The 20,569-nt window shown below is 37.9% G+C and overlaps 1 protein-coding gene across 2 annotated transcripts in view; it reads right to left on the bottom strand.

Moving 5' to 3' along the window:
* SKAP2 (src kinase associated phosphoprotein 2) overlaps positions 1-20,569 on the bottom strand; it is a 123,092-nt gene that overhangs the window by 38,764 nt on the left and 63,759 nt on the right. For both annotated transcript variants that reach the window (XM_050891877.1, XM_050891878.1), the window contains exons 5-8: positions 11,196-11,273; positions 10,370-10,453; positions 1,305-1,429; positions 338-401 (exon numbers count right to left, since the gene is read on the bottom strand). In XM_050891877.1, the coding sequence (XP_050747834.1) occupies positions 338-401; positions 1,305-1,429; positions 10,370-10,453; positions 11,196-11,273 (351 nt within the window). The remainder of the gene's footprint in view (positions 1-337; positions 402-1,304; positions 1,430-10,369; positions 10,454-11,195; positions 11,274-20,569) is intronic.

The following is a 20,569-nucleotide window of genomic DNA, read 5'->3' as shown; positions in this document are numbered from 1 at the left end:
TAACATTTACTAGAAAAGAATGCCTAAGCAGAAATTTATGCAAAATGAAAACAGTTCTTCTATGATCTGGTGCTTACAGTATATTCCGCTTATTTTCTTAAGTTTTCATAAGGGAGAGCTTTCAAGCTAAATAGTATTCTTGGAGAACAGCAAAAATCTTGCAAAAGGAGAAAAGTCACATCAAAGCTATAACAAGACTGAAAACTAGCACTTGCTATTCAAAACTCAGACAAGTGGGAATACTACATATACAACCATGACAGATATGTTAATGGACAGAACTACCATCACTAAGGAGTACTGGCAATAAAGGCTACTGCTCTACTGGCTGGCTTACCTTGAATTACAAATTTGACTTGCTGTACCCATTCCTCTGCTTCTTTGGGAGTGGCAGCTGTAAACTATTAAACGTTTATTAATAACTACTAGCAGTAATGACAAAAACACAACTACAATTTCATTAGCAATAAAAAAGAGGGACTGTAGCATTCTCGTCACTTCCTCAAGAAACCATTAGTAATTCTTTTCATGTCTTCTGGTACTTTTCTTGCAAGGATGCTTCTTATAATGTACAGCTAATTTTGACAAATTTACGTAATTGAAGGAGAGGATGATGGATTTGAAACTCTGATCAGCAGCTGGCAGCTGTGCAGAAAAAAGCTGCTTCTCTTCATCAATGTCAAAGCCAGAACTGATGAACAAAATTTGCCCTTGACAATTAGAAGACACCCATGAATTTCTTTAGACTGCTGGGTACAGTTTTCTTAAAAATGTTCTTGTCAGACTCCAACACACTACCTGACAGCTTAATTAACTGGCTTTCAACTGCAATCTCAGATATTTAAAACTTATTAAACTTACATTCCATATTGATGTCTAGCTGATAGATCTCTGAATTGCACAGCTGATATGTGCCTTTACGTAGATTTTCCTTGCAAAGCCATGACCAATACAATATGTATTTAACACTGATATATATTTTAACTTTTTTTACTATTTAATTCATCCAAGAAATCACGCAGACGTGCTACACAATAGATATTAAAATACTAACATTGAAATGACCAATAGATAAAGATGATAGATTTCCTTGCTCTTGTCCAAAAAGATAATATCTGAACACATACATACATATTTTAAATCAGATTTTTTTCCTACTATATCAATATACAATATAAGCAAGCGAGGGTTTCCTTTTTTCATTAAGATGTCAGTGAAAGTTGTTTTACTGAAATGTTAATTCAGTAACTGGAATTGTAACGGCTTTATCAATTTAATTTCAAGTCAACATAAAAAAGTCCAACCTGATAAATGCGCTTATCAGGAGCAGAGATTTCAAAACAGCAATCTTTCTTTGCATCCTTCCGAAGGCTATTATTCATTCTGATGGTGTAGCCCTCTAAGGCAAATTCACCTTTCTGTTGTTTGTCTGTTGGAGATAAAAAACAAAGTTAGAGCTTCATTTACAACAGTGAATGTAAGTGGCTCAGCAGGTTATCGTTTATTCAGATTTTGTTTTCTATTTCATGAATTTTACAAAGAACAGGGAGGTTTTTAGCAAAATTATTAAGTGATGCTTCTGGAGATAAAGCTTTATTTTAAAGGAAGACATACACAAAAGTACATTTTTCTGTAGGATGCCTAAGGAATTCCACAGGGGGATGTTTGCAGATGGTGGTCTTATTTAGTAAGAAGTGCATGTTATGACACTTGTATCTAGGGAAAGCCAAGAACTGGAACTTGCAAGACATGTTTCCTATAAATCAGTGTCTCTTTCAGGTTCAGTAAACCAATGGGAAAACCTGTCTAGCTCAGAACTTGCTGAGCTCCCTCCTAAACTAAACACTTCACTCAAAAAATAAACTTCAAACTCCTTTTTAAGCAATTGGAAAAGCTTCTTATCACATTCTCCCACCCACTCCCAGATGTGCCTCCTTTCCACATGGCAGAAATACAGAATGAATTTTGTTATAAATTCAGGTGTGTGTTCCAAAGGCATTTCTCTAAACACAGCAAATGTTTAATTAGCTAATAAAAGTACTGAGCCCTACCACAGTTTATTATGTAGAGCCATGTGTTTGTTTTAAAGACAATTCTACTTTTCAAAGGTTCTGGTTTATAAAAGTATCACTTACAACAGGCTTGACTTTAAATATACTGCATGTTGGGCAAGCAGCACCTGTGCGCTCCTTCTGAGCTCTTCAGACCAAACCCTACATCTGATTTTATGTGCTCTGGCATGTTTTGGTTACTATTAAAAACAAACCAAAAAGCAAAAGTAATTCAGTTTTGCAATTTCTGTAGATCACAGTGCAGCATTCAAGTGAAGATAGGCATCATCAGTCACATTTTGCTCAGGCAAACAAAGAACAAAGTGGAGTTGCAAATGAAAGAAAATGCCACCAAGTGTGGGTTTTTCACACAGCAGAGAAAAGCATTAATTAACAATAAGCATCAGGCACAACAGCAAAACTACTTTAAGTATTGCTGAACAGAACTTAGGTGCAAATCAAGCATCCATTGCTTATGTTTGTCAACAAAAGGAGAAAACTTCTACAGTAGATAAACCAGGAAAAACTACAATTTTCAACATAATTTTGTCATCTTTCTGGAAATTTAATAGGAAAGAAAATCTTTTTTCCACTCCTGAGAGGGCAAAAATTGGCTAACACAGCAACATGAACATCAATGGACATAAGGGCAGTCACCATACAAATACTCTTGCTAGCAATCTTACATGCACATAGACACAAATTCTTTGACCTTCCACCTTTTTATGAACTCTCACCCAGGGCAAGTAAATACCAAATAACACAATTATATGAGAAAATCCAGGGCACTGTTCTATTTTCTCTTCTAGTCCCTTCCCCCACAGTAAGTCTTAATTAAGTACTAATGATACAGTACTAATATTTTATATTTGCTCAATCCTCCACCCCTATATCAAACACCACACAGATGCAAAATTCATGGAATTGCACCAAGGCAGGTATTAGAAATAATAACTTGCAATAGGTTAACTAGGTCCTCTTTTAATGACATTCATTTCTGCCTAGAAACTTTATTGTTCCCTCACTTGTGACCTCAGGGAGAAGATGAAGTGAAACACATTAATTTCTCACTCTCCTATGCTAGAGGTTTATCAAAACCCAAGAAGATAGGAAAACACAGACAGAATAAACAAACAGCAGGTTCAAAAGGTAAAAACATTTTGTAAAGATAAAAATGAGGCAAGTATTCAAATTTAGTCTCTTGGATTATTTCTGAGACTGCTTCTCTGTGACATGGATGATCCCTTTTATGGTAATACAGTTTTACAGAGCTAATCTCAGATGATCTCTGTACTGGTACTCGTTCTTTCAAAGAGCAGTACAGTTAAAACACAAAGATGCTGTACTTTGCACTGGAAGGGGAACGTGGTGCATGGCATCCAAATTGCATTTGATTGTTTTATTGTTTATACTGTCTTCATCTTATCTCTCTGAACATGCTGTTCCAGTGCTAATGAAAATTACCTGTATGCACCACCAAAAAAAAATATTTATCCTTTGCTATTAAATTCTTTCACTGACCTTTATAGCAACAGACTAGTCATAGCATTGCTACTTTTGCTTCTAATTGTCTGTGCAGTAAAGTACCTCTGATTAAAGTCCAATGTAGCATTATGCATATGCTTAAAACGTTGACCATGAGGAAATTTTAAGACAACAAGACACTTCACAGCCCTGACCTAGAACCCATTACAGTTGAAAGAAAGACTCTCAGTATGCATTCACACTCCCTGTGGCAGCAAGCCAGAGATAAGACCTAGTATGTCCTGAGAAATGGCTCCACAAATACAGAATGGCAGGACACAGGACAGCTATAGCTCAGCTGCATGCTCTGATGGTGACAAGCAATGGAGGTCTACAAATCCCAGTTGCTCTTGCAGAATAGACCCTTCCAGGTAGGACTGGACACCAACCCCATCACCTGATCACCATGGAGCAAACCATGACCCATGACAGCTGTTTGGCCAGGCGCAGTAGCCAGGTGCAGGCTTGAAGGCAGGGCCATCTTGTGATCATCAGACCCAACGATCATCTCGACTTCATTTATCAGCAAAGGCTTGCAGCTAAATAGGTGTGCAGACAGACTTGGGCTTTCAGTTTAAAGCTGCCGTGTGAAGTTAGTGCCACCGTGACTTCTGTGAACTTTCACATTCAGAGTTACATTGTTTATACCAGAAATATTTTCTGGAGACTGTGCTTTAGGGAGAGTTAAACAGTTTTTAATGTTTAAAAATTTTGAAGACTTAAAGATTTTACTTGGAGACTTAAAATTAGATATAGTTGGTTTTTATGGCAGGAGCCTTAAAAGTACTTCAGGAAGCACATGTACATTACAGAGATCTCACTTCCATTTTGAACCCCCAAATCAGAACCGGAGTTTTGCCTAGGCAGGAATGCAATAGCATACTTAGGAGGAACTAGGGAGAGACATGCGGATGGAACACACTTCTCTAAAGAACGATAACATTCTTGCTGCCTCTTATTTTCTCAAGATAGGGCTTTGCAATTCAACAACAGGAAACCCTTAAGTTGTCCCAGAACAACATAGAACAGAACTGCAAAAAGTATAATACTATCAGTCTTGTAAAAGCAAAAAGGATCGCAAACATCATCAAGCATAAGTTGTTCCACAATTAAGTCAAATCTCATTTCAGAATAAGTTGTTCTTTGCTCTCATCTCCTCCTCCTCTTCTCTTCTCCCCGTATCAGGCCCACAACAGAAAAATAAATCTGGGTCTGTGTACATCATTTTGCATCAGGAATTTAGAATTGTAAAGAGCTAGTAAAACAGAGTGGAGAGTCAGGCACTAAGTATTAAAACAAAAGTCAAAACTAGTACATAGATATTTGAGAGAAATAAATATGGGGGCTACATTTAAAATAGAGAAAATACAGATCTGAATGAAATTTGAGAGCCACTTCAAACATTTTTCTTACATATAAACTTCATTCATCCTAAAAATAGTGAAATGTTGTTAACAACAGAAACAGGGCCAATATTATATTGGGAAAAAAGTCTCAAGGGAAGCAGAGAAAAAGGGTTTTGAAGTAACCTTGCATAACTGAGTCCATGGGAACTTTTAAAACAAAGAAGGGTAAACCTTCAATGGGGTCTTGAAATAATTGGGTTGTAAATTTGAGGCCTAAGGCGATGTGCCCATATTATTAGCACATGTAAAAAGAATTAGTGCATTCTGAAGAACAGAAAGGACTAGGATAGTAGAAAGGAAAGAAGTTACAGAGAAATGCATAAGGAACAAAGGCAAACAGAAAGATTTCAGAGACTGATAAAGCATTTATAGATACTATTAGAATCTGTAATTTAACTCTCTTCGTCTTGAAATTAGGAGCCTGTAAGATCTTATGGTTTACATGGCTTCATGCTAAATGTAGTTTCGCATACTTTTCCATATGCAGGATGTCTGCTTTCTAAAAATAGTAAGTGTCAGTATCTCCAAAATGGTAATTCCTTTTCCAGCTTTTGGAACAGTCCTTTCCAAACGCATGCATAGGAGTTCTTCCCTTTTAGATAGCAGATCTGAAATGCAATTGATTTTTTTTCTTTTTTTTCTTTCCTTTAACCTAGTCCTCTGAGAAATCTAAATTAAAAAAATGAAGAAATAGAGGCAATGATTGAAACACACTACTTCGGGCACCAGTTTGTTTATATTCAGTTGCTTATAATCAACAGTTATTTTTTAAATAACACACTATTAATGGCAAGTGTGCCTCTCAAGGTCTGAATTTAACATTCTCATAGCAGAAGACTCAGTACTCATTAAATAGATGCCTTTGCCATCACCCTGCTACAACAAAGTTCTATTTAACATTCACAATTCCTGCAGATTTCAATTATGGATTCTGTCAAAAGTAAAGTCTAAACTAAACAAGGATTTTTGCCTTTCCTGTGTGGTTGTTCAGAGAGGGAGGACTAAGAGAAGGAGATCTGTAGCTAAAAGCAAAATGATACTTCAACAGCTTTCCATTGGATTTGTATATCTTTCCTCACTCCTAGAAGGAGAAATTTGCTAGCTTACCATGTGACAGAAATTCCAGTAGCCTGGTTAGGCAAGTCACTAGGACAGATTTGCAAATGCAACTCTAACTAGGCTTCCCTCTCGCTTAATATTGTTCAGTCACCAAGTTCTTCAAAAAACAAAAACACAAAATAAAACAAAAACCCTCTTTTGCACAAATAGAAGTAGTCCATCCATTGGCCTGGCCATCACTATCTTACTATTCAGAGAAATCCAAAACTTTCATGTCCATGTTAAAAATAAAAATTAAAAAAACCCAAAAATTAAAAAAATAAACTCAGACTTTTCTAAAAGCCTCTGAATTATCCTCCTCTTCAACATCATATTACTGGCAGGCAGGCAGATACCATTTTCAAGTTATAAAAATGAAAATAAATTTTTAGTGCTCATTAACAGGGGAAAAAATTACCATGATGTTATCAATTACTGTCTTGCTAAACATTTAGCTGATCTCTCCAGTTTGCTGAGACAGAAGGGCATATAACAATGTGGCCTACTGAGGAAGAAGTAATGAAGCCATTCATCCATTCATTTATAAAGCAACAAATTAACTTTCCTTCTTCACATGCACTTTGAGGTCTGAAAGGTTAGCCATACCACCTAGGTGCTTGAGTACACAGGAACTGCCAGAGATCATATAGAAAAACGATATGCAAACACGGTACCCAACTCAGGATGCAACTGCATGGAAGCAAAGAAAAGACAAGGACTATAGAAGGTTTATGGAAGGAAAGACTATGAAAAGGAGGACCAGGCAAGCTTCTGGAAATCCAAGCCAGCTCTGACATTTGAACATGCTTCTCTGCAATGTTGTGGGCCGCAAGCTGTGCTGCAGATATTGCAGCACAAGCATAAATATACACACGCTTCCTGCAACACCTATTTCTGACATATAATTAGGTCAAACCTTTAAGCCATGTTCCTCCATCTACTCCACATATCATTGATCAGGGAAAAAAAAATGTAGGTGATTTGCTTAGACCTGTCTATATTGCAGGGATAAATAACATTGTTTCACTATTCAATGCTGCACCAAATGATGAGAAAATAGAGGAGGAAACAGGGAAACAAGGCATTCATTAGCCTGCAGGCATCACAACTGTAAAAGGATGCTTGTAATCTCTTAGCTGAACACACACACACATACGCAAACACACAGTCATTTACTGTATTTTCACAGGCTTTAGCTTGTACTATATTCTCCTGGACTAGACCTCATATTTTTCATCGTTCAGCTCTGAATAAATGATTCTGAAACTTTTCCTTACATGTGTTTTTGAGCTTTATACACTTCCATACTTCTTGCTCTCCCAATGTAAAAAGGAGAAAGTTAGAAGAATTAAAAGTGTTTTGGAAACAACAAATCTACACAGCCTAACAAAAAGGCATCCTATAGCCTCACATTTAGCATTTAGTTACATTTACACTGTTATTTAAGCATGAAAATCAAACCTTGGCGAACAAAATACACGCTGCACCAGATACAAAATATCCTTCACAGATTATTCGCCTGTGTGTCCGGTTTTAAAAACATACACAACGCAAAACAAGCGAAGCAGGACCTAGAAATCCCTGCTGCCTCTCTGTGTTACGTCCCACAACACACAGGCACTAGCACTCCATTACCCATTAGAAGTGACACAGGCAGCAGGACTGAGCACGTATGGAATCCCTGTCTCTCTTCAAACTGGGTTCACATTGACGAGGGGGAATTTTCCTGTTGTGTGAATCAGCCCTGGAACCTGTCAGAAACCAGGGCCCAGCTGATACAAAACATCTGCAGACACTGCACAGGCTAAGGCAGACCGGCATCATTTAGACAGATGCCATCCCAACGATTCAGGAGGTGGCAGAAATTTGCATGAAGCCGCTGTTCTACAGTTGGCAAGAACACACATTGATTTTCTACGTGGTCCAAGTTATCTGGTACAGCATCAAGGGTGATAGCAAAAGAAGGGCCCCAATACAACAGCATACTACGGCAGGTACCACTGCTGGCCATAATAGTGGGAGTGAAAACAGTTTCAGGTTCTTCCAGTGACTAAATGCCAGACCTCCTCAGGACTGTCTCATCGCACACCTCGTCCGTGCTGACAATCTGCAGCTAAACAGCATGGTAAACAGCAGTACATACATTCACAACCATCACGACAACAGCTCAGTTCAACAACAAACCAGTTTGCCATGAACTACAGCAGTCACTGGTGTCCAGTTTCCGCACAATGATGGCGACTTGCTTCTGCCCTGGAACAGGCACCTTTATGTACTATGGCATCAGAGGGCTGAAGAAAGTACCTCTGACCAGTCTAGAAAAAAGCTTCCTTCTTCAAAGGCAAGTTCTGGAGTGACTGCTGGTCATCTAGATCTGCAAGACGAAACAATTTCACCATGCTGCGCTAGTTTTTCTGCACTAACAGCACCAGTCACGTGGAGGTAGGGCAGAAATTCATGCATCCGATTTGTTTGCTTCCTCCATGAACTACTGTTTGGAGTCCAGCCATGCCTATACAATTCCCATGGACTATGTGCCTCCATGGGCTACGTGCTTCTCCCACATCATTAGGTTACGGTTAGGAGGATCTTCCGCAAACAGTCTGCACCCTACAAAAGCTGTAAATGTATAAGCCAAAGCATCTGTCTATAGATCCGTAAAGGAAAGAGATCCCACAGCGTATCACAGTCAGTTCCTAACATGACATCAACGTGCCGAGTGCTAGGGAACATGCTTCCATGTATCTTAACTCTCAGCATAGGTATTAGAAGTTACAACGCAGCCTTGATAGTCAAGTTGTTGCAAAAAAAAAAAAAAAAAAAAAAAAGATGGAAAGAGGGCAGGTGGGCAGCTTTCCTGCCTTAATCCAAAGACCATATGCTAGAAAGCATAAATAATCATTAGCATAGACAAAAGGAAAAAAAAAAAATGTACAAAATACCAAGCTTTCTCTCTTTTTTCCCAAAAACTAGCAGATGAGAAGACAAAGATTTAACAACCCAGAACAATCTTTAAGAACTAGCAATATATTCTGACCAAAAAATTTGCCATTTTTAAAGTACTAGGTAATGTATAACTGTATATAAACAAACAGCACAAGATAATTTTCCAGAGAAAGAAATAAATCATTACTGACAAATCAGTGTTATGCCACACCTCCTCAAAATTTTTTAATAAAGATTGTTTATGTTTTTGAAGCTTGATCAAGCTGTAAATCCCAAGGAAAGAGTAAAGAAGAAAATGGAACATTTAGCAGACATACTAACAAAACTCTGGAAACAGAGAATATGATGGGAAACTGTAGCAAGATGAAAACTGGACTTATGATTAGACTCTTACTTTATTTCTTTTGTTTTTAAAGAGAGGATAAGTTTAAATGAGTCAACATATTGAGGAATGAAACAAACTGGACCAAATTAAATTAGTCTTTGAATAAAACAACACAAAGTAACTACCTGCACTAATCTCAAGTAGTCACACAAACATAAGCAGAAGAAAAAAAACCTTCAATGGAAAGTTTGCCCAGAAATAAGTATGGGGGGCGGGGAAGACATAATTGCACTTTTAAAATTTACTCAGATATAGTTCTGTATCATTTGTTTTACCCTTAAACATCAAATACGCTTGGCACACAATTTAAAGGATGTTTTATTTGACTGTCAATTTTAAAAATTCAAAGTGATATCCCAACATTTATGCCACATTCTTTCTAAACTGGCCATTAAAAGTTAAAAGTCACCTTCAGAAGCTAGTTTTAATCTCCATGACTGGCTTTTGGTTAAATATGTGACTTCATTTCTAGCATTTTCAGAACATAAGCTATTTAGAAAGAAACACGGAACTCCACTATGCGGTTTTTAGACTAACATTTTCCTGGATAGAATCATCTTTAAAGAATTCAGAAGGTATAATTGCTAGAGGGTGTTTTAAAATTAAAATCCTGTTTGGACAGAAAGAACATTTTCTGTCCAGTAAATCAATTGAGTACCAGCATACTATCAAACCTAATAGCTAGCTGTTATTGGTGCACAAAGTAGCTTTACAAGTAACTTAATCTTTTTTCCTCAGTTGCCCTGCTTTAGGAAATGTGCACATGACTTACAGATTCTGAAGAATATTTACACATTTTTAAAATTCACAGCACTGTTTAAGAACCAACTATTCTTTTAAAAGTTCCATTTGCTTTCTTAAAATGACCTTAGATTCAGTTTCCAGCTCCATTAAAGCTTTCATAGTCTTCTGTGCATTAAAAGATCACTTTTATAGTTTATCATAATTATTATAATTACCTTTGTCGCTTCCATAATAATAGAAGACCGTCTTACTGATAGCACACCAACGCTTCTGCCATTCAAAGCCAAGAAAACTGTGGTCTGCAATTAATATAATCTGTGTTATATCACTTTATGTCATTAGTGAACCCAAATACGGTACTTCTTTTCAAGGGTGAGGTAAGAGGGAGGAGACGACAGGAAAGGCACTAAGCAAAGGAAACAAAATCTGGGTATGAAGAAGAGAAATGTATGGCACTGAGAAGGAAATTAGAAATAAAAATTGGTGGTAAGAAAACAAATGGGAATTTGAAATCATATAAAGAGAGAAGTCATGCGTAACATTAAATATAAGGAAATAATGAACAACTTCCTAAATATTTCCTAGAGTTATTGCAGCATTAAGTGGGTATTAAAGTGACAATATAAGATTTATTGAATCAAGGTAAATATTGACTGAACCAAAGCTGAGATCAATATTTGCCCTCTTGAAGGAAAATAAATCTTGATGCTCACTGAAACATGAAGTCAACATATGGTACTTTTACATACGTTCCTAATGTTTTCTTCAAAAATATCTGAAAGTCTCTGAATTATGGCTGACAGCAGACTTTCACAGCATGATTTTTTTAGTCAATAAAGAAATAGGATTTTCTTTTAATACTACAGGAGCAATTATGTGCTGCGCTTCTTTTGCATAATAATGCTTCAACATTTCAGCTTCTATTCCACTTTACTTATCACTCCTGTATAAAGTTATTTGTGTGTATAACATCAAATGCTGACACATAGACTTCCCAGATATAAAATATGCACTAGTTTTCACAAAGATAGTTAGACTTACCTTTTCTGCGTTTTTCCAGGTATCCAGCCTTCAGAACAAACTGAAGATCCTGAGCTGCAATAGGAGGAAACAGATTCCCTGAAAGAAAAATAAATTCTGTAAAGCACTGCTTTTCAAGAAAAATGCTATAGTAGCATTAATAAACTTATGGGTTTTACACTCTCAATATGTAGGAGCTACTGGAAAAAATAATTCTAGTAACTACTATGCCAGATTATTTTAAGTACAAAAACCCTCTAACTATAAATGTCAGAGCTGTTGCTGCTGTCCTCACCACTTTAGTAAGGAAAAATGTAGCTATGTAGCAGGCTCTGCAAGTCTCAGAAGGAAGAATATGTAATTAAACAAGCTACAGCAACTTAGAAAACATTAGTTTGTGTTTTGAACATGGTCTGTAAAGCAAGTTGGATAATAAAAGCAGTAAGTTTTCAAACGTGCAAACAAAACTAAGCATCACAATTCAACACAATTAAATCAGGAATGTGGTTTTCAATACCAGCTTCATAAAAAAACATCTTGAAACAACATACAAGGTGAGGACCCTCTATTACACCATCTACAAAAAAAGAAACCAGGTGAAGAGATGATAAAAGGTGATGCCTGCTGTTGACAGACATTGCTTAATTTGCAATATGACACAAAAGTACTGCCTATAGGATCTATAAGGCAATACTGGATAGACCAAAGACATTGCACAGAAGTCTACAAAATTGTTGATCCACAGATACAAATTTTACATTTTGTAGAACATAGCTGCATCTGCAAAATAGTGAGTATGTTCTACTGTATTTTTTCCTTTTTCTCAGCTGCTAATTCATAGCTAGAACATGAGACCAACCAGTCGACCCTGCCTCAACTTAAAATAGAAATCTAGATGTTAAAAACTGCATCTTCCATCCTGCATCCTTCCCCTCCTAAAACAACAGGATTCTGATTTAAATGGAACTCCTAGTATTAAGACAGGAATATGTTAGATATGTCTAACAATTAACATGTATATAAATGTCATACTGTTTACCACAAGCAAAAAAAGGAGAACAAAAGCTATTCCTGTGCTGCTGCTTTTTTAAGTGCATGTGAGCATCACAGTGAAGTTCCTACTACTTATTATCATCAAATATTCATAAGAGTCACTGTAGGTAGGTGGCAATTTTACAAGGCAGCAATTATTCATCAAAATATATGTAAACTCATTAAGTTCTACCAATATAAACATACAAAAAAGAACTGATATCAGCAGACAATCCCTATGCTAAAAAACCACTTTAAACTATGCAGTGTGGGTTAAAGATCAATTGTCTGACCTTGAATCAAGAACACTGTCTCTGGAAGGTGATGCCAATTTCCTGGATTTTTAGGTTGTCCCTTAAAATAGAAATTTTTTTTTTTTTTTTATCAGTGTCCACAAATTAGTTGGTTATGGTGGTCTTATTTAAATACAGTTGTGAGAGGAAAAAGACAAGAAAAAGAGATAGGAACATGCAGAGAATGTTATTTGTTAAAGTATGAAAATACTCAAAATGAGAATGCATTCCTTGAATAATACAACTGGCTCTTTAGACAACAAAAGATTTTGTTGGATACCATAAGGCAGTAGATGGAATTTTTATATACATTGACATTTCTACTGAATTTTTTTTATTAATATTATTTTTAAAGATTAGGAGTACACTAGCTATTATTTCAGCTTCTATGGAATTCTTACTACTGTGTTAAAAATACAAGAGTTATTGGCTCCACATACATGCATTATAAAATGATGCAGCTGTCCCCCCTTGCTTGATAATATGCAATCACTGCACAATGTTAAATGAGAATTTAACACAAAGACACTCGCTGGCTGGTACATGATAAGTTTAACAGTTACTTAAAAAGATGATCTAATGATGATATTATGAGTGGGGGAGATGAAGAGTTTTACAAATATACATAGTGTGCTGCTTTATGTTGGTCATTGGGAGGCATCAGTGTGCAACACTTACAGCTTTACCTCATCCAGTAGGGCTCATTTTAGAACAGTGCATCCCCACAGATGTGGAAGACACACAACCTAATTAAACAAACAAAACCAGTTCACTCTTAAATTTTTTAATTTAAGAATTTCAACCACTATTTGGATCTAATTGTATATATTATTGTTTGTATCAATTTGGGGTTTGATGAGGAAGCTTGGCAAGCAATCATTTAGTGAACAGTCAAATCAAATGGGACACATAAGTCCCAGAGAAGCACATACTCTGGGGACTCCTTAATGTTATTCTGCCTGTAGGTAGAAGCTCATCTGAACTGACTACTTCAGAGAGTCAAAATTCCACTCTCAGTTTTGCTACTTCTGCTGAGATAAGTCGGGATAAACTTGATGATAGCATTTTCTGAAACTACATTTATTTTGCATAGGGCACTGAAAGTTTGCGAGGAAAAGAACCTGCATGAAAAAAGGCAGTCTTCCACTGTTCTGGTGACACTGCAGAAAGAAGCCCTCCTCTCACCCTCAACCTGTAAAGAAGCCAGTTTCCTTTTCTGTTCCTCAAAGCAACTGAGGCAGTAACTCCATGAAACAAGCAGCAGCTGGTCAGCCCCACTGCCACTCACAATCTGTAAGTAGCTGAAGCAGAAACAGATCATGTGCATATTATTATCCTTCTGTCAGAGAAGCCTGGGAGCCAAAAAATATGATGGAATTTTAGCGGAAGGGCAGGAGAAACAGACCCAATTGTAATATCCCAAGACACATACAGCTGTACATGAAAGAAAAAGCATCAATCTGGCTAAATTCCTTCTTTCATTGCCCTGTACCTCCAGAAGGAAGGGGAGGGAGAATAAGTAGTATGAAAAGTATAAAGGAAAGAGAAAGAACCACCTCCTCTCAGATTCTCATTAATCGCAGGTGTTGTACATATGCGGCAGGAAGAAGGCACAAACACAGATATACTCTTATCCCTGTACTGCAACAAAAACAATGAGGGGAAGAAAGAAGAGAGAATGACATCTTCCTTACAGCTACTGCCTAGAGTCAGCATGGAAGACTCCTAAACTATGTCACCTTTCTACCATTTTTTTCATTGCTTTACTCTCTTGTCCACATCTCAAACAGGATTTAGAGTGAACTGCAATCCCTAGATGTGGGAACTCCCAACTGAAAGTTTGGAATTTGCATAGCAGGTTGTTTTTTGCAGTTGCTTTCAATCAAAATGTTGCTTCCCCATTCATTTGAAATAGATCAGGCTTGGCACAAATCTCCTAAAAAAAAGTATCACTAAAGCAGCGCTTTGTTATAGGAAAGCACCATTTGTTTACATTACACTAGCAGCTGAGATCAGAGACTCATTAGTTGACTACTGCATGGGACTTTTGAATAAGACAGCTCCTTCTACAAAGAATCTATTTAACACAGAGAAAGCCTGCCAAGAAAGAAGACATCGCTATTTTTTTTAATACATAACTGTGCAGCAAATTAAACAACTTGCTTCAAATCACATACTCCTTTAGAGTTTAGAGCTCTGAATTCACAAATATTATACTCCCATGCACGCTCCAGGACATCTTCAGGACAAGGAAAATGTTTCCTTTCCCTCATGGATGCAGGTGAAATGGCCTGAATTTCAGTTTCCTCTAATTTCACTGAAGATTGTCCACTATAAGAAATGAAATGTAGAGATGCAAGGAGCTTGCATCCTAGGGATGCAAGATAGCACCTACTGGTATTAACTTTCTTGGGTGTCTCAGTGTTTGTTGCTCAGATACTTATGGTCGAGCTATCAGATCAGAGCAAAATTTCTCTCCCAAAATCAGACCAGCAGAGACCACCATGTCTTCCTACCTACTTCCTACCCTTGTATGGTCTGTTTTCAGATATGTCTCAAGGATTTAGAAATAAAGATGTTAAAAAGGCCCATAGTCTTCCCTGGTTTCTCCTTTCGTACACTGTAGTTTCTGAAGTCAATTTTAAATAACAGAGTGAAGTGGCACTGTGAGTCAAGAAGTGCTCTGTGGCTTGCAGCTGTGGGAGTTTACAGGTACAACGATTGGTCCTGTGTACCCTTTCAGACCTAATTTCTGCTGTATCATTGCCCTGACAGCGGTGGGCAAGCACAGAGTTGAGGATACAAAAAAAGCCTCCTTTCCATTCCCAAGTTTCTACCTCACAAATAATATCTTGAACCTTACTCTTTTGATGTGAAAATCAGATCAATACTATCCAATATTTGGGGAGATGATTATCTTGCATCCTCAATATACAGTATAAAATGAGGGAGGTCCATCTGCTTAACATTAAAGGTTTTCCTTCTTTCTTGACCACCCACTCACAGATGAATCTCCCAGAATAATTTCTCTTCTTATCCTGGTGGGAATTACTTCAATGTACTCTACACTAAAATCTGCAAGCTATGCTCCACATGCATATTCCCAGACTGATGTGTACAAAGGCCATCAAAGACCAGATCAAAATATTTATGAGGCCTAAACCTTCAAGTTTTAGAGAAAAGTAAATTACACATATAATGCACCAGGCTCTTCCTCTTGGTTCTAGGCACTCTTGTGCCAAGTGAGCAGCTGGCAGTTATTATAATGCTATTGCTGCCAGGCTAAAAATTCCTCCAGTGAAAAGAAAATGAAATGCTCTCACTCAAGCATAAAGCCACCTTTTCTACCAGTCATGCTTTGACTGCAGAAAAATATGAACGTTATGAACATAGGTGTATTAACGTACAGGTTCCGCTGTACAAATCCCACAAATCCAGTGCATCTTGTGACGTCAGAAAGATGTCAGATTACAGCTTATGGCATGGCTACAATTTCTGCAACTTGGTCATCAGACAGTCAAAAGCCTGAATGTTGCAATTTTGCACCCTACTGCAATAGTGAATTTGGCCCATAACTTAAAAACAGTTTCATCAGTGTCACTTCACATGATAAAGCATGAAATTCAATTATTATGCATGGCATTTTGATTTTTGGAGGACCTAAAGGTGTTAAAATTTCATTCTGTATACAAAATAAATAAAACAAAACCAGGTTGTATTATTCTGCGCTGTACACCAATAGGAATATTTTTTTGTTCTTCAATGTGGGCTAAGGGATACATAAAGCAAGAAATAATTAGAGGTCAATGCATTCTAAAGAGGTGCTTAGCATGCTTATGGGAAGTTAAACAGGCGAAGTGGAGATAAGTGTAAATCAGTAACAGCCAAGTGGTTGATTACAGCTTGCTTTCCTAGTAGAGGACCACAGGTTTAACTATTATAATGGTAAAGACTTCTTGCTCAAATTAGAATAACTCACTGTTCTTCAGTCCTTGTAAAAGAAAACTGCCAGGACAAAAATACATTAATTTGATTATATGGAGAAAACAGTGATTGCTATTTCTTTATATTCCTTTAACTCAAAAAAAAATATATAATCACTGTTATTGAAAATTATTTTTCCAGCTTCCTTTTTACTGCACTGAAGACCCATTTATACAAAAGGAGAAACTGAAATCCATTCCCGTTTGAATTACTGTTAGTAAAAACTTTGACATCAGCTAGAAAACAGAGAGGAAAAATGTTGGCAACATGAAAGTGTATCTTGTAATCTAGTATGAAACTGGATGTTTCTCTAAAAACCAAGAGTTGCTACTCTTAAGTATTGAAATAATATCCTTTAAAATGCAGAACATAGGAGGTTTTGTCCTCAAGCTCAGGGCTTTTATGATATCTCTCAGGCTGCAATTCTAAATTGGCAAAGATTTGCTGAAAATATTTGTGTTAAAGTTGAGCAAAGAAGGAGTAATGTTTCTAGCAATACAAAAAGTATTTCCATCTTCTTTTCTTCCCTCCCACCCCCCTTCTCACACACTTCTCCCAAAATTCTTCATATCTCTCCATTTCATTTTGATCTGGAAATACAGCATTTACCCACTTTTAATAGCTACTACAGAAGGATTCAATTATCTTTGAATCTGTACATAGCAATACACTGGGGTCACATCTGTTGTACAAGCACTGTGAATCTAGGCTAAAGAGGAGGTGTTTTACTTTCATATGCATACTTTCTCCCTACATTTTAATTGAAGTATACTGAATTTTAAAAAATCCCATTTCCTAGAGTCTTCTGATCAAGGAAAAGTTATCAGTAGGAAGATCACATAAAATCTCATTAGCTTCATTAACTGTCTTGAGCACTTTCACAAAGACTACTTCAGTACTTTGCAAATGTAGTAGCCTAATAGCTCTGAATTAGTTTAACATGCAAGAATCAAAAGACAAATGTTAAAGAAAACACATTTCATTCAGGGGAATAAAAATAATGAAAATGTTTAGCTTTTGAAACATTGGATCAAGAAAAGTTAGCATTTTGGTCTTCAAAGTGCTTGTTCCAAAGACTGCCTAGTCTATGAAGTTTTGCTCTGGAGCCACCCCCAGCATTCACCATTGTGTTCTCTAATAGTTTACAATAATTTTTGCAGAATAACTTGCCTTGATATATTTCTCTAAGAAGAGACAGCAGTGTATTTTATTAAAGAATACTTAAAGCAGTGTCATCTGTTTCTAGTTTTAATTCTTTCTAATTTGGGATATGAAGTTCGGGTTACAAACATTAATACCACGCCCTCAGAGGCCTAAATGCTGAGTATTTCTTCTTGAGTCCTCCCTTGGAAGGACAGCAGTATGAGCATTTCTCCTCCCTTCCTTCCTGTAAGCTCAGGAGAAAGCAGTGGGCCAGTGTCGTGGTTTAACCCCAGTCAGCAACGAAGCACCACGCAGCCGCTTCCCGCTCCCCCCTTCCAGTGGGGTGGGGAGGAGGGAGGGGAAAAAAAAAGTAAAACTCATGGGTTGAGATAAGAACAGTTTAATAACTAATGTAAAATATAATACACTACTAAGAATAATAGTAATAATATAATAATAATTGCAATGAAGAGGAATATAACAAAAAAAAGAAATAACACCCAAGAAAAGACAAGTGATGCACAATGCAATTGCTCACCACCCACTGACCAATGCCTGAGCAGCAATCTGCCCCTCCCAGCCAACTCCCCCCTGTTTATATACTAAGCATGACGTTCCATGGTATGGAATATCCCTTTGGCTAGTTCGGGCCAGCTGTCCTGGCTGTGCTCCCTCCCAGCTTCTTGTACACCTGCTTGCTGGCAGAGCATGGGAAACTGAAAAAAATCCTTAAGATAAGCGCTACTTAGCAACAACTAAAACATCAGAGTGTTATCAACAGTATTCTCACACTAAATCCAAAACACAGCACTGTACCAGCTACTAAGAAGAAAATTAACTCTATCCCAGCCAAAACCAGGACAGCCAGGCAGCCTAAAAACCACTGCGACACACTCTTTACAGAAATATTTAGTCCTTTTAAGCAGTTAGCATGCTTGAGATCTCTTTTTGTGATTTTCATTTAGCCCCTAATTAAGTAACTGTGTATTTAGATATTTTAAATTTAAAAAAAATCCTACATCTATGGCTTCTCAATCCTCATCTGTTTTCTGAGCAAAGTTTCTTTAGTAGCTGTAACATATTTCACTTCATAGAATCAGAGAATGGTTTGGGTTGGAAGGGACCTTAAAGATCATCTAGTTCCAACCCCCCTGCCATGGGCAGGGACACCTTCCACTAGACCAGGTTGCTCAAAGCCCCATCCAACCTGGCCTTGAACACTTCCAGGGATGGGGCATCCACTACTTCTCTGGGCAACCTGTTCCAGTGCCTCACCACCCTTATAGTGAAGAATTTCTTCCTTACATCTAATCCAAATCTACCTTCTTGCAGTTTAAAGCCACTACCCCTTATCCTATCACTACATGCTCTTGTAAAAAGTCTCTCTACGGCTTTCTTGTAGGCCCCCTTTAGGTACTGGAAGGCTGCTATAAGGTCTCCCCAGAACCTTCTCTTCTCCAGGCTGAACAATCCCAACTCTCTCAGCCTGTCTTCACAGGAGAGGTGCTCCAGCCCTCTGATAGTCTTCGTGGCCCTCCTCTGGACTCACTCCAACAGGTCTATGTCCTTCTTATGTTGGGGCCCCCAGAACTGAATGCAGTACTCCAGGTGGGGTCTCACAAGAGCAGAGTAGAGGGGGAGAATCACCTCCCTTGACCTGCTGGTTACGCTTCTTTTGACGCAGCCCAGGATATGGCTGGCTTTCTGGGCTGCAAGCACACATTGCTGGGTCATGTTGAGCTTCTTGTCAACCAACACCCCCAAGTCCTTCTCTGCAGGGCTGCTCTCAATCCACTCATCGCCCAGCCTGTATTTGTGCTTGGGATTGCCCGGACCCATGGGCAGGACCTTACACTTGGCCTTGTTGAACTTCATGAGGTTCGCACGGGCCCACCTCTCAAGCCTGTCAAGGTCCCTCTGGATGGCAACCTTTCCCTCCAGCGTGTCAACCGCACCACACAGCTTGGTGTCGTCAGCAAACCTGCTGAAGGTGCACTCAGTCCCACTGTCCATGTCCCCAACAAAGATGTTAAACAGCGCCAGCCTCAATACTGACCCCTGAGGAACGCCACTTGTCACTGGTCTCCACTTGGACATCGAGCCATTGACTGCAACTCTCTGAGTGCAACCACCCAGCCAATTCCTTATCCATCGAGTGGTCCATCCGTCAAATCCATGTCTCTCCAATTTAGAGACAAGGACATCGTGCGGGACTTTGCACAAGTCCAGGTAGTCTTTGACAAAGACTTTTTTTTTTTTTTTTTTTAAATAAATTACAGGAGTCAGCCTGTCAGCCTCCATTCACCAGGATCCACAGCCCAGTGGAATTACCCTGGATCACGCACTCCTCATCCAAACTTAACTTTGAATTTAGAAACCCATATTGTCGTGGACTTATGCATTCTTTTGTTGGCTTTCAAATTGGTTCTAAAACACCCACTGTTACATTTTGCATAGCACCTTAATGTAGAGAGGAATTCATGGCTTTCACCCCTTGATGCAGATTTGACTTTCACATAGGTAATTCACATTCACAATATTCAAATTTCACAAATGAAACCCACAGCACATGGAAAAAAAAAAAAAGTAATGTTTTCTGCTGTGAGCAGGCATTATCCCCCAGGGTTATAAAAGGGGCCACTACACACTTCACAGGAGCAGCCTTCCCACTTCTACTGTTTCTCAAAGAGTCTGAGGCAAGAAGACAGAAAGAAGACACAGCAGTAAAGAAAAGGTCTCTTGTACAAGGTCTACCGCTCATGCCACCATAATATAAGGCATAGAAATGTAAAAGTTTTGCTTAAATCCCTCCAGGGATTATTAAAGTTTAATCAATCATTCCAGTGCAAGACAGAAAGGTTTCAATCACCCAGAGGCCCACACTACAGCTAACAGAAAAGTGTATCAGTTGTAGAGATTGACAATACAAATTTTGCCTATGCT

Source organism: Gymnogyps californianus, chromosome 2, assembly GCF_018139145.2.
Source record: "Gymnogyps californianus isolate 813 chromosome 2, ASM1813914v2, whole genome shotgun sequence".
Classification (NCBI taxonomy): Eukaryota; Metazoa; Chordata; class Aves; order Accipitriformes; family Cathartidae; genus Gymnogyps; species Gymnogyps californianus.
Note: the sequence above shows the minus strand (reverse complement) of the source record. Positions and strands in the feature narration are given on the sequence as shown.